Raw genomic sequence first — 18,079 nt, 5'->3', positions numbered from 1 at the left:
AAATAAGCATTTTAAATAAATAAATAATAAATAAATAAAAATAAAAAAAATTATAAAAAATTACTCTTGATCTTCAGATTTTGAAGACTTAGAATATTTTTCTTTCTTCTTATTTTCTTCATTCTTTGGCTTCTCTTCCTCATTCTTTGACTTTTTCTCGTCATCAGATGATTGAGGCTTCGGTTTCTCTGCTTTCTTTGTTTGTGGCTCATCCTTGGAAGCGATCCTAACTTTCTTCTTCTTAGGTGTTTCGCTTTTCTTTGGAGGTTCAACTTCTTTCACCTTTTCATTGTCACTTTTTTGAGGTTCTGGATTTGTCACCTTTTCTTGAGATTTTTCTTGATTTTCTTGTTGTTGTTTCAACTTTGCTGCTTTCTTTGCTTCTCTTTCTGCCTTTCTGCATCTTTTCTCTTCTTTCTCAGCTCTTCTCCTCATTCTTTCCTCTCTTTCTGCTTCTTTGTCTTCCTGAACTAAAATATCAGCGATGTTTGCATTTGGTTTGACGCGCAATGTCGCAGATTTCTGTTCTCTCTTCTCCTTTGAACTCTTGTGTTGGTGATGATGCTCCTTCTTTGGTTTCGGAGTAGATTCACCTTCTTCTGGTGGTTTTGCGGCAATTGCAGGATTCGAAACCTTCAAATTTGCGTTTGAAGTGTTGTTGAGAGATCCAAGTGGAATTGCAACAGAATTTCTGATGAGAGGGTTTGGCTGTGTTGAAATGGAAGCCATCCTCATCAAGTTCTGTCTGCGGCGGAGGAACTCTGATTCTGCATCAGGTTGTATTGGTGCTGGTGGAGAAATGTTCTTGCAAAGCCAATCGAACATTCTGCTCGCGTATTTCTGTGGATCAACACATGACATCTCGTTTGACCTGTAGATGATGGACTTGAGAGCGTGCTCTGTGGCTTTCCTCGCGTTGTAGTCTTGGAGGAAGTCGATGATGCCCAAAAAGTAGATTTCGGATAATGGTTCATCGCGTTCATTCGTTGCTCTCAAGCCGCCACAGAAATTGAGAAGCCTGTTCGAATCATCACCTTGGTATGGAAGACACGCGGCCTGTGGAATGATTCTGTCTTCAACAGAAAGCTTTGAAACGGCTTGAGGTTCGATATCATGACGTTTTGTACGGCGGCCGTTCGCTTCTTCGCGCTTACGTATGATGAAGGAGTTGCCATCGTATTGGAAGTATGAGGATTTGTCTGGAATGAAAACTGTCCACAATTCGATTCTTTCGCCAGGCGCTGGATGCAAAATGTGGCTGGAATCAAAACGGTGGATACCAACAAGAAGTGAGTAGTCCATAACGCCGGCAAGAGCAAGGAAACGTGTGTCATCAAGTAATGTAGCTTTTAATAAAACCCAATCGTGAGGTCCTACATGCATGTAACGCTTTTCGGCAAATTCTGCTTCTTTCCATGTGGATCCAGGGTGAGCACGCTTGGCAGCATCAACAGATCTGTTAATGATGGAACCTTTAAGGTCGAATTTGTAATGAATTTGATATCCGATTGGGAAGATGTTGTTCATGACAACAAAATGAATCTTCCTGCCAATGGATGTTTGTGAGCGGTAAGCACCGTAAAAATGATTTACTAAAGTATCTGGGTGATTTGTAACGTGATCAAAGTACTGCGGGAGGATTTTCTGCAAAACTTTCATTTCATCTTTCGTTTGAGTCTTAATAACATATCGACCGTCCCAAGTGTAATAAAACATCGCAGATGAACGTCCGATAGTCTTTAATTCAGACATCATGTAATCTGATGTAAGAGAAACAAGATACTCGACATCTGAAACACCGAAAAATTGACGAAGTGCGCGAAAAACTTTAGGTTGATAAGCTTTAAACTTGTAATCGTAGTTTCCTTTATGTGCAGGGGCAATATTGTTGCCTTCACGCGGAATATCGATTTTTGTATATTCATGAAAAGCTGCTTCGTTAACAGGTTCAAGAGGATGTGATGAAATCCTACTTACATGCACACGAATTCCAAGAAGCATGCCGTAAATACGATCAAAACTCTTACTACCTGTATCAATGGCTGCTCCTATAGCAGGAAGTTCACTATATTCGGAGCGAGACATTTTGTGAAGATTTTATTTTGTTATCAAAAATCAATAAAAAAAGCTTTTTCAAAAAATTTATTTTCATTCAAGATTTGAACCATTTCTGAAATAGGCATGTAATACAAAGTAACATGTAATTAAGGGTTTCGTTTTGCTAAAATTGTCACTTTTATAGCATATTTGTTTTTGGATGTTTTGCGAAACCAAAAAAAAACTATGATATACATTGTGTGTGTAAAGAAAATACTTTATTTACTAGTTAAAAAATCATTTGGTATTGATCAAGTTATTTTTTCTGGATAAGATATTATATGGATAATTGGATAGAAAATACAATTATATAATCTTGTACCTGGTTTAATTAAGCTAATTGTCATCAGAAACTTGTAATTTTTATGAATTTCAGATTTTCTTTTCATTACTGCTTTTCTTAATAGGTCAAGTTCTTATTTACGTTATAAAGTATGATATTTACAAATATCAAGTTATCGTGTTTTTTGAGAAATTATGAGAAACAAACAAAAATGAAAAAGATAGGAATAGCAATGAATAGTGATGTGGGTATAGAAAATGTAAGAGATATGAATGCAAAGCAATCAGTATTTAGGATATTGACCATAGATTTCGAAAAAAAAATGCTGCATATTGAGCGAAAACTATGATTATATTATAAGGCTGTCATTTAAAGCATAATGAAACTATTCCCTTTTCATTTTAATCGAATAAGATAGTAAAGATTTTTGAATTAGCTAGAAACTGATGAGATGTTTTCACAAATCAGATTTTTAATCTCTATAATGCATAATTCACTCAATATCTCAATTTTGATATTGCGAGATATTTTTGCTATCGGTTTCGCAATTTTGACACAATAGCAAGAGGGTTCTATAAGCATTATTATCAACGTAGAATCTGAATATCATATCAGAAAATGTCGCAAATCTGACATTTACCCGACCAAATAGCAAAAATAATTGAATACTTTTCGCAAAAACTATAAAAATCGATAAAAATATGAAATATAGATATTAAAGAGACTTTTTATATAATATTCATAAAGATTTTCCAAAAATATGATACCGCAAAATTAAAAAAGTGACGTCTTGAGTGGAGTCAAAGGTCGAAATTGCTAGCTAAATGTTTTTTTAGCGAAATTGCGTATTGTACGTTTTTTTCGCAAAACGAAACCCTTATTGGATATGTAAGAATATTATAATTAAGAACGATTTTTGAATATGAATTTAAGCGGATTTTGGAAATTTCGAATATTGTAAATTTTCAAATTTACTTCATTTTTTATAAATGCAGCCCGCTGATAGTGGTGTTCCATACACATGCGCTATGTTAACTGATTTCTATGAGGTTACTATATGCCTTGCACAGTGGCTTAAAGGCCGTGCCGACAAGATTGTCACATTTGATCTTTTTTATCGTACTCAGCCATTCAAAGGATCATTTGCCATCTTTGGCGGCCTCGAAGAAGCAATTGACTTCATCAAAAGCTTCCGCTTCACAGAAGATCAGCTTAAGTACATCCAAAACAACCTTCCAGGCGTCAATCCAGCATTCATTGACTGGCTCAGGAAGCTCGATCCAAACATGTTAGTCATTCACGCTCCAAAGGAAGGCACTGTTGTCTTCCCGCGTGAACCATTACTTCGTATCACTGGTCCCATGGGTCTTTGCCAACTTATTGAGACACCGCTTCTCAACAGAATTAACTTTGCAACTCTCATGACCACAAACGCTGCAAGAATCCGCCTTCTTGCCAAAGATAGAAAGTTAATGGAGTTCGGTCTTCGTCGTGCACAAGGTCCAGATGGTGCTATGTCTGCTACTCGCTATTCCTATTTAGGTGGCTTCGATTCAACATCAAACGTTCTTGCTGGATACAAATATGGAATTCCAATTGCCGGAACTGTTGCTCATTCCTTCATCAGCTCATACTACGATGTTAATGATCCAATCAGCCACTTAATGAAGCATGCAGTTACAGGCGAAGATGTTGATCTTCTTGTTCATGCTGAAAAGTGCATCAACGAAAACGGCTGGCACACAAACCAGACAGAACTCATTGCCTTCATTGCGCAGGCTCAAGCTTTCCCTACAAACTTCCTCGCATTAGTCGATACATACGATACAATGACCAGTGGAGTTCCAAACTTCCTTGCTGTCTCGTATGCACTTACAAGGGCCGGCTACAACGGTAAAGGTATCCGCCTTGATTCTGGCGATCTCGCTGAGCTTTCCAAGCAAACAAGAAAAATGTTCAAAGAATTCGCAGAGAAATACAATATTCCAGAAGCCGCGCACTACATTATCACTGCATCTAACGATATCAACGAGAAAGCATTACTAGAACTCGAAAGAGTCGGACATGAGATTGATGTCTACGGTATTGGCACTCATCTCGTCACATGCCAGATGCAGCCAGCCTTAGGAGGTGTCTACAAGCTCGTAGAGATCGACGGACATCCAAGAGTCAAACTTTCAAATGATCTCATCAAAGTTACACTTCCTGGCAAGAAGAACTTGTTCAGATTATATGATATCGAAGGGAAAGCAATCTGTGACTTGTTAACTTTAGGAGATGATGAAGTTATTGAACCAGGAAAGTATACTTTCTTCGAATGCTGGCCAAATGCACAACCATTTGAATGCACTTTCTCAAAGGCAGAGAGATTGTTCCACCCTGCATTCGAACATGGAATTGTATCTGTCGATGACCTCAACAAAGCAAGAGAAAGAGTAAGAGAACAGATTCACGGCGGATTCAGACCGGATGTAATTAAAATCATCGATCCCGCCCAATACAAGGTTTGCTTGTCACCATCACTCCACCAGAAATTGTTACAGCTAATCGAAGAAGCTAAAGAATAAAATAATTTTTTTTTTACTTTTTAATGTTTTAACTGCAAAGAGATTTGTTATTTATTAATCACAAAATTTAATGTATTAGATTTAAACTAATCTCTCTAAAAACAGGCCTGAAAACAAGCAAGATTAACTAATTAATTTACCTATTTAAAACTCATTTCCGATCTTTTTTGCAAAGTATATAAGCCTCAACTCATATGAGTGTCAAAAATGTGAGGATATAAATAGGAGAGTATCACCAAGTCACCCAGTTTAGTTCATAAAAATCATAAAGAGAAAGCTAAGATCACATTTTTGTGAGTGAAATCACTTCACTTAATAATAATAACATTGTTGTCATAAAATAAATGACTAACTATAATGAATTTAAGGATGTACGAATCTAGACCATCAGGATCATCAAGTAATGTCATTCATTACATATGGTGATGCATAGTATTCATACTTTATATCATTTGTATTTCAAAGTGAAGTATATAGAAATTGGGACATAAAGACATGGAAGCCAAAAAAATTGAGAGAATGCCACTTTTTAATATAGACTCGAAAAGTTGACAAAATGAATTTTTAAATAAGTATGTGATTGAGCTAATTGGCACAAATGGTTTTTAAGTAATCTCTTACTTTACCTTTTGCAACCATCATTGCAGTTTTTCCAGAATTTTCCTTTGCTTCTTTATTAGCTCCAACTGATATAAGATATTTAACAACTTCAAGTTTATCTTTAGATGATGCGTGAATGAGTGGAGTCCGTCCATAATTATCCTTTGCTTCTTTATTAGCTCCAACTGAGATAAGATATTGAACAACGCTTAGATGACCATATTGTGATGCATAAATGAGTGGTGTATATCCATCATTATCCTTTGCTTCTTTATCAACTCCAACTGAGATAAGATATTGAACAACGCTTAGATGACCATATTGTGATGCATAAATGAGTGGTGTATATCCATCATTATCCTTTGCTTCTTTATCAACTCCAACTGAGATAAGATATTGAACAACGTCAAGTTTACCATTTTGTGATGCCTGCATGAGTGGAGTATATCCATATTTAGTCTTTGCTTCTTTATTAGCTCCAACTGAGATAAGATATTGAACAACTTCAAGATGACCATTATGTGATGCATAAATGAGTGGAGTATATCCATTATTATCCTTTGCTTCTTTATTAGCTCCAACTGAGATAAGATATTTAACAATGTCAAGTTTACCATTTTTGATGCCCAAATGAGTGGAGTATAGCCTTTATTATCCTTTGTTTCTTTATCACAACCACATTTAATGAGTGATTGAACGAGTCTGAGATTTCCGTTTTCAATTGCAAAGTGAAGAACATTCCTTTCAGGATCCCATTTATCTTTTTCAGGAGCAATCTTTTTCCAAAGTCCTTCTTCGATTGATTTTGAAATCATTTCCTGGTTTCCTTTCGAAGAAAGTTCATCAAGGAATTTGTAAATGGTTTCAAAATCATTAGATTCCTTAAGTTTTTTAATTTTAGTTAAAATATCTCGTGAATGATTGTAATTTTCATTAGCTTGACTGATAGTGGTATCTTTGGTCGCATTTTCATTTTCATTTTGTAATGCTTTTAATTTATCTTGAACTATTACTGGTTCGTTCGTAGAATAGTTTATTACTTTCTCATTCTGTTTTAAAAAATCAATAATACCATCACATATACTGAATTTCATGTATCTTTTGACAGATTTCAAAATTGAAACGATTTCTTCGAAGTTTTTGATAGTAACTTTTGCAACACGTGTACATAAAGATAATTTTTTGGCACTAATAGTTGAATGTGATTGTTTGAGAAGAGAAACGTACTGATCAGCTGTCAAATGTGAATATTTCATGATTGTTTTGATGTCTTCGATCTCAAATGTATCGAAAAAGTTTTCATTATTAATATAATCGCTGATATGAGCAGCAATGTATTCGAAATTCAGATCCATGTCTGTTTCTTTTTGAAAAAAAATCGTTACTTTACAAACTTTAATCAAATCATGTTTTATTTGCATGTAGGTTAAACAATTTGTATTTTAATGAATTAAATTTCACCCAAAATATAAATTTTTCATATTTTTGTGTTTTTTTCTCTTGAATAAGTTCTTGCATGCTGTAGATCTAATATTATAAGAGATACCAATTCTAAAAGTCCTTAAAAGAAAGCTAAAGCCCTATTTTTTGGGCAGAATCAAGTCTCAAGAATTTTTTTTCTTTTATGATTAATCAATGTTTACCATAAAACTATTAGAAATTATGATGTCAAAAATAGAATGTGCGCCTTTCGAAGATGATGCTGTACAAAAAAATTGGTGTAATCATAAGTCAGAAAAGATTTTTGATAAACAAAGCCAATGAGTCTATTAGCTAAAAGCTTGTGAAAAATCAAAAGTATCCATATGGAGTTAAGATTATTTTTTTCGACTTACATTTGCAATGCTATATATCAATAATTATTCATTTAATATTACATTAAGTCAAAATATCCGAATCCTATAATGTATCGATGTTTCAATTTGTTGTTAAAGATATGAAATCTAAAACCTTTCAACAAATATATTTTGAAGTTGTTTTTAAAATATATGGCAGAAGTCTTTGCGATTTCAACTATCATAACTCCTTTTTCGGTCCGGTACGTGATGACTCAAAATGCTTCAAAATCACTTGAATTTTAGGAATATAACTTATGCATTAACAAATTTATGATCTTATAGTGTGAATTTAGAACTATGCTGATTAGATATGAAGAAACATCATGATCGCAAAATTTATAATCTAATGGCGATTATATAAAGCTCTGCATGATTAAAAAAGTAGTTCCTGCAGTCAAACAATGCGGTATCATAACAATTATAATGAAAAGTCACATGATTATGAACGATTTCGTTAGCCAACGTTAGAAGTTTTTTACAATCAAGAAATTTTAGAAATTACATTAAGGGTTTCGTTTTGCGAAAAAAACGTACAATACGCAATTTCGCTAAAAAAACATTTAGCTAGCAATTTCGACCTTTGACTCCACTCAAGACGTCACTTTTTTAATTTTGCGGTATCATATTTTTGGAAAATCTTTATGAATATTATATAAAAAGTCTCTTTAATATCTATATTTCATATTTTTATCGATTTTTATAGTTTTTGCGAAAAGTATTCAATTATTTTTGCTATTTGGTCGGGTAAATGTCAGATTTGCGACATTTTCTGATATGATATTCAGATTCTACGTTGATAATAATGCTTATAGAACCCTCTTGCTATTGTGTCAAAATTGCGAAACCGATAGCAAAAATATCTCGCAATATCAAAATTGAGATATTGAGTGAATTATGCATTATAGAGATTAAAAATCTGATTTGTGAAAACATCTCATCAGTTTCTAGCTAATTCAAAATCTTTACTATCTTATTCGATTAAAATGAAAAGGGAATAGTTTCATTATGCTTTAAATGACAGCCTTATAATATAATCATAGTTTTCGCTCAATATGCAGCATTTTTTTTTCGAAATCTATGGTCAATATCCTAAATACTGATTGCTTTGCATTCATATCTCTTACATTTTCTATACCCACATCACTATTCATTGCTATTCCTATCTTTTTCATTTTTGTTTGTTTCTCATAATTTCTCAAAAACATGATAACTTGATATTTGTAAATATCATACTTTATAACGTAAATAAGAACTTGACCTATTAAGAAAAGCAGTAATGAAAAGAAAATCTGAAATTCATAAAAATTACAAGTTTCTGATGACAATTAGCTTAATTAAACCAGGTACAAGATTATATAATTGTATTTTCTATCCAATTATCCATATAATATCTTATCCAGAAAAAATAACTTGATCAATACCAAATGATTTTTTAACTAGTAAATAAAGTATTTTCTTTACACACACAATGTATATCAAAAAAAAAAAAAAAAAAAAAAAAAAAGGTAGTGGGGCTTCCAGGGGCTGCGCCCCTTCTAGCCCCTAAGAAATTTTGCCCAAGACCCAAGAGGAGGACCGAACCCCAGCCGACCAGCCGTTGACTTTTTTGTAGAGCACTCAAAATAGTATAACTTTGTCCGGACAAGTAAGGGTCTATCGTCGCTACAGGAAAAGTTACAGGCGTTCCACGGAAGTATACTTTGAGAAGCCTTTCCCCCTTATAGAATGAGATAGGACAGTTATTTTACAAAACTGACAACACTTTGACCGAGTAGTTTTTTGTGCTGAACAAAAAGTGTCATATAAACATCTGTCAAAAACCGTTTTTTACTTCACTTAAAATGCCAAGTAAGCTACGTAAGAATATACGTAAGAGGAAGAGAGCATTGAAACATCCAATAGTAAAACTGACACCACAACAACAGTTGCAACAACAAATTATGAATGACCCCACTATGTTGCAACAAATGTCAAGCAACCCTATGCTTTTAAACCGAGTTATTGGTGCACAGAGTGGAGGTTTAAGAGCGGCACTTTTAGCGAAAATGGCAGGCTATGGTGGAGCTGCAGACGGAACAGCTTATAACCCTCAAAGTCAAATGAATTTGAGTTCACTCAAAATCAAATAACAGATGTCAAAAAGTCAAACATAGACATACAGAAACAAATAAGTGAAAACGAAAAGAAACTAGAATATGACAGACACACAAAGAAACTCAATGAGTTAAACGTAGAGAAAAAGAAGAAAGAAGAACAACTGAAAGAACTAAGTACAGAGGAATATGCGAAAAAAGTGTCAGAAAAAGCAGCAGAAGTAGCAAAAATGGAACAAGATGTTATAAATTTGAAAAACCATACTACTCAATATAAAGTACTGAAAGATGAAGAGGTAAAACAAAAAGCCCTGAAGACATATATGGATAGCGATGAGTATAAAAAAGAAGTTGAAGCAAATGTAAAGCAGAAAAACTTTTACAGTTGCAAAACCAAACCGTACAGTATGAAAACTTAGCACAAGAAAGTAAAAATAACGACGCAGCCATGCAAAAGGCAATGAAAAGCGCAGAATATATAAAAGCTAATAATGACTGGTTAGATGCCCAAGCCAACGCTAAAGCAGCCCAACTTATAGGGTCAATAAGGACAAAAATACAAGCGGATGAAGACAGTTCAAATGAAGCTTTAATGAATGCTGACTTTAAGAACGCCTTTGAAGCTCTTCATAGTAAGGTGAAACTAGTGAACGACTTCTCATCTGGAAAGAAACTGAAGTCTGAAGGTTTCGACAAAGAGTTAAGAGAAGTAGCACAAAATATGACGAAAATAACAGATGCAGCAACGAGACAGGCAGTTCAAAGTGCCTATGACGCCGTTAGAGCAACTGTTGTGGAAAGTCAAGAAAAAGAGTTACAACAGACCAAAACAGACCTAGTAAATGCTTTCTTAAAAACGAAAAGTCAGGTAGGACATTATGCTGCAGATGGAACATATGTGCCAGCTGGTGGAACTTATATACCAGCTGGTGGAACTTATATACTAGCTAGTGGAACTTATATACCACCAAACCCTCCAAGAGAAGCACCTGCACCAGGACTACCTAAAACATTTACATCGTCACATGGACACAGACACAGGCATGCACCAAAACCAACACAACAACCAACAGTTCAAAATCCAGCACAACAACCAACAGTTCAAAACACTGCACCACAACCAACAGTTCAAAACACTGCACCACAACCAACAGTTCAAAACACTGCACAGCAACAATCACAAACAGAGCAAGGACATAAAAGAAGTAGAGAACAAGGAAACCAAGAATTCTTAAAAATGCTTAAGGAAGACTATGGTTACCCAGATACTCTTGACTTTAGTGACAGATATAAAGAAGCTATTAGAAAGTTCAAGGAAGGAAATACTGACCCGAACCTATTTAGCTTTATGGTTCAGCACCAAATGGGATATAATTTCAAACCTGGAAAATACAAGCTCGCTAAGGGATATGATTTAATAGCATATCATCCAAATGACATGGATGAATTTACTCCGAGATATTTGGTGTCAGAGCTAAATGATAATTCAACTCTCTTCATGAAACGCGTAAAAAATAGAGACGGAACGAAAAAAGAAAGGTTTATGAGTCCGGATGACTTAGATAGGGAACTTTTTAAAAACGGTCTCGGAATATATGAAATGCCAGCAGATGAGGTACAAGAAACTCCACAGGAAGAAGTTCAGATACAACCAGACATGGAAGAAATAGTTCAGCAACAACAGCTAGAAGAGCCTGAAGGAAACGAACAAGTCCTTCCTTTGGAAACTAACTTCACAGAACTAGATGAAGATTTGGAACAGCCGAAAAATCTTGACCCTCAACAAGAGTATGCGGAGAATATGGAATATTTCCAAGAGTCTAAAAAAAATTCGGCTGACATAGTAGAAGAATATCGAAAAATGTTTGCCGACATACAAAAGACTCCAGCACCAGATGAAAATATTCAGCATAGAATGGAAGCACTGAAAGAAAATGTACACAAATACAACAACCCTTTTTACTTACGAGCATTTAACGTTCAATCTTCGGATGAACTCGGTGAAGATAAAAGGTTAAATTTCAAGAAAACATATAGAAATGAAACATTGTTTAAAGTTCATTCAGAACCTAACCAAGATGGAAACAAACCTACTTTTGTTTCTGCAGACGATGGAACTACAATGAGATGGGGTCATAAAGCTAATCCGGATAGGTGGTTCATAAACTTACAACCACAATTCCAAGAAGTTGTAGACGCAATGGAAGTGAATGGTGAACCAGATGTAGCTGGTATTTTCAGCGCGGCTTTAATGCCATTGAAAGATATGAAAGATGCAGATATTTTGGACCAGTATGAAATGAACATGGCTGATGGAAATATAACACCTGACGTTCTAGAACATTTATCTCAAAGAACTACACAGAACCATAGAGATGGTATATTTGGTGAAGAGTTTAGAAAGAAAGTTAGGGAGAGAGAAGGAAGAGAACCTATTGTACATGACCTTGCAAACGAAAGTTTGCAAAATGTCATAAAAACTTACTTTGCAGACAATGAACCGAGAAGGGATGAATATTTAAGAAAACTCAAATGGACAGTACCAAATGAAATGTTAGTATTGAAAAACATGTTCCTTGACAAATAAAAAAACTACAGAAATAAATGACGCAAGACTGAAACATTGGGTAAAAGCTTTCCCATTCACAAAAGATATTATTGGTAACATGGAAAGAAAACCAGAATGGCTACAAAAACATATATTTGGAAACGAGCTTATTCCATATGGACAAGCACTGTTTGAAGAGCTTGAACCGGAAACTCAGGAAAGAGTCATGCAAACAATACGCGAAGACTCAAATACAAACTATGACAAAATCTTTCTAGGATATAGGTTACCTGAGATGGGCGACCAGAGCCCAAAGGCAAAAAGGACATGGGAAATTTGCAACATACTAGATGAACATAATGCAAAGATGCAACAACTTCAAGCAGAGGGCAATGAAGGAAAAAGAAGAGTTAAAAACTCAGTCAGGAAGAAAGTAAAGCTTGGTCGGAGTGGGTTCTATTATGACATATAAATCCAACTATTCTATATTTTTACTCATATGAAATGTACGCCGCTCAGAATATAACGCCAACAGTTTTGGATGCTATGAATGGAAATGTTTCCGAATGGTATAACGAATGCGACAATGCCATTAGAAGGTCAGAAATAGTTCCTGGAACTTACGAATATACAACTGCTGTTTCTTATGGAAACGTAGGTGAGTTTGGAGAAGGTTCTTCAACAACAGTAGATATTGCTTGCGACAGGTTTCATATAATTTCTATTGACAACTCTTTCTTATACGTGGAACAAGACATTGAAATAAAACCTTCTGCCAAGTTGTCTGACAAGAAAGGTTGCAATGGAATTTTCTATGTCGGATACCAATATGCTCCAGAAGTTTTCATGGGATATAAGATATATTCTAACTCTGACTTAGTTCAAACAGTAACATGGGCAAACTATGAATGGTTCGCTTTGAGAAACTCAGTACAACCACAAGCTAGAGAACAAACAGACCAGTATGCAACTATTGAGAAAATAAGAAGACTTGACCCTAACGTTCCAGGAGTTTATGTTAACCTTTCTGGTTCAGATGGAACTGCTGCCACTAAAGTAAAACTGAAACTTAGAGTTCCTTTGTCATCTTTCCTCATCTTCAGGTTTTTAAGATACTTGCCAAACTGGGCAGGAAAAATTTCTATTGAACTTACTCCAAGCAAAAATAACTTAGTCATTGCACCAACACAAGACCCATTCACTCTTACTGTAGCTGGAACTGGTGGAGCCAAGTTCTGTGACTTTTGCAAAGACAAAGTTGACTTAGACTTTGGTTTCTCAAACTTCAACAATGAAGTAAACTATTATTTCAATGCTGCTGGAACTGCTTGGGACCCAGTTAAGTTTACATGCGAAAAATTTGAATGCAAGAGAATAGAAAGCAGACTTGCAGTCTATATGTTGGACCCAGATATTTCAAATGCTTTAGCTGCCAAATATATTGCAGTTCCACTTATGTTCCCTATACACCAAATATCTGTCAAAGACTTTGCAGGTGAAGTTGGAAACCAAAGTGCTGACCCAGGTGCAAGAACAGATATTGCTTTAACAACTGCAATGAAACATGCAGAGACTATGTTTGTACTGTTCAGACGAACTATAAATGACTATTCTTGTTTCTACAACCCCGGTATTAAATATCATATAAACATAGATGGCAAATATTATCCAAGAGAAGAATATTCTACAGTTGAGGATATGAGGTCATACAACTTGACATTAGATGCTATGAACTTAACAACAACTTCACAACAACCATTAACCCTGAAATGCAAAGTTCTATTATGCCATATGTGAAAGTATGGACCCATACAGGAGGTCAAAAAACTCAATATACAAATGGAGACCGTTCAAACTTTTGGCTTGGCATTCCATTTGCTGACTCAGAAGACTTTATGGGTGGTATTTCAACTGTTGGTACTGTACAAATACAATATACTGGTGACAGAGACGGTCCAGATGAATTGAAAGCAAAGAAGTTTACAAAACCAATAGCACTTTTCACGGAAGATGCTCTTTTGAAGATTCGTTCGATGAACCTGCTGGGGCTCCTCAGATTGGCATAACGACAGCTTCCATCGAGCAGATTTTGGCAGCAGGTCAGTAAGTTGTTCTTGAACTGACTTCTCTCCGTCAAATATTGACAGTACGCCAGTTTTGACATAATATTGTATTATAAACTTACCTTTAGAAATATCTGTAAGTTTTGAAGTTATATTTTTGTCTGCTTCAAGAACTTTCACCATTTCAGTTATACCAACTTTCTTTGCTTTATGAAAATATTTTGGTTCAGCAAAGACTGCTATTCTATAACATTTTCCATTGTTTGTATAAAGAACTATTCTGTCAATGTATTTGTATTGTTTGTGTGTGTAAACTTTGTTCTGCTTCAATTCAATAAGATATCCGAATACGTCCATCTTTTTATTCTAAGTAAAATGTCATTTCCGAAAAATAGAAGCGTAAGTGTTTCAAAAGGTTTAATGGTGGCAGATGTGAAGTTAAATTCACCAACTCAAACAAACAGTCAAAGTGTTGTTGTCAATGTCAAAGACAGAGATGTTGAAGTGGGGAAACCATACGAAGACCAAGATGGTATAACAATAGTTCCTGTAAAAGAACAACCAACAACCCTGAAGTTAGCAGAGACTTAAGTTCTGTTGCAGATATTCGAAACGACTACCAACAACTGAAAGACAAACTTCAAACTCAGGAGAAGATTTGTCAAGCTTTAGGTATAATGTTAAACTTGGTCGAACACAACCCTGTAAAAGTGAACTCATATGTCATTGCACCTCATGAAGTTTTGAAAGAACTATTGAAACTTTTGACAGAGGCAGACGATATAAACATCAAAGAAATAGAACCCGACGTTAGTTGCTGTGGTGTTTCATATAATGTCATTGACAAGATATACGTTATGAAAGGAGGTGAAACGTTGAACTTAAAGTATAGTTTCCCAGACGTCATAAAAATATTTGACGACCACAACATTTCATTAAAATTTATTTGCTAAGTAAATGGCAGAAGATATAATGGTTTATACTATTACGACTAAAAACCCTGGGTCATATAATTCTATAACAACAAACTTACAAAGTCCTCAAGGACGATATTGTAAACTAACTTTAAACACAATGACGACTAAAGCTTGTTTTGCTCTTTTGACACCAGAAGATTTTATTGTTGTGAATGGTAAAAAATACTCCTTTGAAGATACTTACTCAGATATACCACAACAGGTTTTGTTGACTTATTTAATACTTTAAGGACGGATGTAACATGTGCTGCAACTAGAGCAGGTTTCATTATGTTTGGATGTCCGACTGAGTTTTACTATAAACAATATGAGCTATAATCAAAACTTATTTCTGGTTTTTACTACCAACAGTTTCCTATAACAGGAAAAGGTGTCATAACAAGGAATGTCTATTCCATTGACATTAAGCACACCTATTTTATATATTGTTTCAAACTTAGGTTCAAAGTGTTATTCGAATGTCGACAGAAAACTACTATGACCAAAAGATACTTATGCGTATAAACAATACTTTCTCTGCTGGTTTGCCTATTGTTCATTCGAATGCAGAATTTTCAACCTTAGTGAACTCAACACTTTGGCAAGTATAACGTTGACATTAGTTGACGCAAACTTTGTTCCTGTAAAACTTTTATGTCCTATGTATTTGTCAATGACGGCAGAAAGTTTCGAATTGGAAGATGCAACTGGTGAAAGTATTGTACTACAAGAACAACTTCAACAACAAAATAGCTCAAGAACAACAAATAGCTCAAGAACAACAAATGCAAAACAAGTCAAGAATAAAAAAAATATTTTTTTTTATTTTTATAAAAATGTACAGAATAGATGTTTCAGATTTTTATGACTTCCAAGCATTCAGAAATATGTGTCCATTTAGAGACTATAAACAAAGCAGTCGAGAATTTGAAACGTTTAGTCATTTATGTTGACTCTGCCCCAGAATGTTATGTCATGAAAGAATGGGATGTTGTCTTTAACAAACCAAGAGCAACAATAGTGTCTGAACAAGAATGTAGACAGAAACTTAAGAAAATAAAAGTCGTACAAGTTGGTATGAAGATGTTAGATGCTTGGGATATCTTATTGTCAAAGTTAGAAGATTTTTCAGTTCGAGGTATAAAGTTCTATACACCTTCTCCAAACTTCTATTCTATCTTCACTGGATATAAATACGAACAAGTAGAATGGAAAGAAAATATTATAGAAGCTTGGTTAGACCATGTCAAAGAAATTATATGCAATGGAAACGAAAAGGTTTATGAGTATATCTTATGTTGGTTTGCAAACATCTTACAACATCCAAGTGCTAAGAATGAAACTGCTCTCATTATAATTGGAAAACAAGGAACTGGTAAGAATACTTTCTTTACAGATATTTTGTGCAAACTGTTAGAAGGTTATTCGAATCCGAATATGACAAACTTAGAAAAACATCTGTGGCAAGTTTAACTCCTCAATAGAGAATATGAAACTTATAGTTTTGCAATGAACTTCAAAGTATAGATACAACAAAAGTTTTGAACTCAGATGCTTTGAAGAGTCTTATAACAGACAAAGTTGGAGTTGTTGAAAGAAAATATAAAGACCAAAGAGTTTGTGAAAATGTTGCAAACTTCATTATGGTTTCAAACAATGCTGTTCCGATGAAGTTAGAAAGTTCTGACAGAAGATATGTAGTTGTCAGAACGTCAGATTCTCATATGCAAGATACAGAATATTTTGACGACTTAGCAGAAACTTTGACATCTGACTTTTAAACCACTTGTTCTCATACTTTATGACATTAGATATTTCAAAGTTCAATCCAAGACAAATTCCACATACCGAAGAGAGACAAACATTGTTAGAAGCAAACAAGAGTGTATATGAACTGTTCATAGATGAAACTGACTTTGAGTGTTTAGATGAAAGGTCATTGTACGATGAATATAAACAATATTGTCAAGAATATGGTTATATGGCAGCTTCTAAACGTACATTCTTGGCAAATGTCAAAAATCTTTTAGATGTTCAGAATGGTGTATATACAAAGAAAAATTTTTCTGAGTAAATTTAAAAAAAATATTTTTTTTATCCGATAGAAAAGATGACGAAATATATTTCAGTCAACAAATATATGTCAGGACTTAAAGAAGAACTAGACCCATTCGCATATTTGAATGTTTACTTCTACAATTTTGAAAAGTCTACATTTGACAAAATTTGGAACATTGCACCAGTTAAGTTTGCTGTTGTTAGAAAAAGTGGTGCAACTTTTGAAGACTTAGACATAGAAGGTATGTTGACAGTCAAAGAAAATTTTGACAGAAAGTTCTCAAAACTCGAAGAAGGTAAAGCATACAAACTTGTTATACCTTATGAACCAAAGAAAGCAGACGACTATGAATATTATGAGTCTAAGATAGTTGAAGTTCAAGGTAAATTGGGTAAAAAGATTTTAGAGTCTAAGCCAGTGTTTGCTCCTAAAGAGGAAGAGAACATTGACATTGACCCAGAAATGTTCTAAAAATAAAATTTTATTTTTACATGTCATATCTCCCCTTCTCTGGAACTGGTTCAGGTTCTTTCTTCTCTTCTACTTTCTTTTCTTTCTTTTCTTTCTTTTCTCTCTTCTTCTTCTTTTCTGGTGGAGTTATGTCAAATTTGGCGCAACCATATTTATGTAAAAGTTCTTTGTCCTTTAATAGCTCTTCTATTCTGTTTTCTATTTCATCTTCAAGAACAGCGCATGTGCCTTCTTTGCATTCTAAGAACTTTTGTTGGACTTCATCTTTCCAATCGGCGTCATCTCTGTCAACAAGTCTGTCATTGACAAATTTTAAGACTGCTCTTTGTAATGTTTTATGGTTCTTGTCATATTCCCAGAAACAGAACTTTAGAACAAATTCACCTTTCTTGTTTACACTATGTAAGATTTTATGGTCGACAGAAGTTTTAGAGTCAAAAAGCTTGTCTCGAATATAGATAGCGAAATCGCTAGACATTTTCAAAAAGATAAAAATTTTAATTT

The 18,079-nt window shown here is 34.4% G+C and overlaps 6 protein-coding genes and 2 pseudogenes across 8 annotated transcripts, besides 1 other annotated feature; 5 read left to right on the top strand and 3 right to left on the bottom strand.

Annotated features, from left to right (window-relative positions):
• Positions 1 to 60: 60 nt before the first annotated feature.
• Positions 61 to 2,085, bottom strand: TVAGG3_1012030 (1-phosphatidylinositol-4-phosphate 5-kinase protein; the record flags this gene model as incomplete). Its single annotated transcript, XM_001579480.1, has 1 exon — positions 61 to 2,085. The coding sequence occupies one exon, from the start codon at positions 2,083 to 2,085 to the stop codon at positions 61 to 63; it is 2,025 nt and encodes a 674-aa protein (XP_001579530.1).
• A 1,280-nt stretch (positions 2,086 to 3,365) lies between these two features.
• TVAGG3_1012020 (nicotinate phosphoribosyltransferase family protein) lies at positions 3,366 to 4,947 on the top strand (the record flags this gene model as incomplete). Its single annotated transcript, XM_001579479.2, has 1 exon — positions 3,370 to 4,947. One exon carries the CDS (start codon positions 3,370 to 3,372, stop codon positions 4,945 to 4,947), a length of 1,578 nt encoding a protein of 525 aa, XP_001579529.1.
• A 513-nt stretch (positions 4,948 to 5,460) lies between these two features.
• On the bottom strand, positions 5,461 to 6,903 carry TVAGG3_1012010 (spectrin binding; the record flags this gene model as incomplete). Its single annotated transcript, XM_001579478.2, has 1 exon — positions 6,439 to 6,902. A coding segment is annotated over one exon (464 nt), but the record flags the coding sequence as incomplete, so codon positions are not given.
• Positions 6,904 to 8,978: 2,075 nt separating this feature from the next.
• Positions 8,979 to 18,079: part of a mobile genetic element that runs on past the window's edge.
• Positions 9,227 to 12,498, top strand: TVAGG3_1012000 (annotated as a pseudogene). Its single transcript has one exon. A coding segment is annotated over exon 1 (3,272 nt).
• TVAGG3_1011990 (uncharacterized protein) lies at positions 12,531 to 13,129 on the top strand (the record flags this gene model as incomplete). The annotated part of the gene is made up of 1 exon (XM_051254574.1): positions 12,531 to 13,129. A coding segment is annotated over one exon (599 nt), but the record flags the coding sequence as incomplete, so codon positions are not given.
• On the top strand, positions 15,882 to 17,119 carry TVAGG3_1011980 (annotated as a pseudogene). The gene has a single exon. A coding segment is annotated over exon 1 (1,238 nt).
• On the top strand, positions 17,186 to 17,575 carry TVAGG3_1011970 (protein of unknown function, DUF4108 family; the record flags this gene model as incomplete). Its single annotated transcript, XM_051254573.1, has 1 exon — positions 17,186 to 17,575. One exon carries the CDS (start codon positions 17,186 to 17,188, stop codon positions 17,573 to 17,575), a length of 390 nt encoding a protein of 129 aa, XP_051080147.1.
• Positions 17,592 to 18,053, bottom strand: TVAGG3_1011960 (uncharacterized protein; the record flags this gene model as incomplete). The annotated part of the gene is made up of 1 exon (XM_051254572.1): positions 17,592 to 18,053. One exon carries the CDS (start codon positions 18,051 to 18,053, stop codon positions 17,592 to 17,594), a length of 462 nt encoding a protein of 153 aa, XP_051080146.1.

Source organism: Trichomonas vaginalis, chromosome I, assembly GCF_026262505.1.
Source record: "Trichomonas vaginalis G3 chromosome I, whole genome shotgun sequence".
Classification (NCBI taxonomy): domain Eukaryota; phylum Parabasalia; order Trichomonadida; family Trichomonadidae; genus Trichomonas; species Trichomonas vaginalis.
This window is presented reverse-complemented; position numbering and strand designations above follow the sequence as displayed.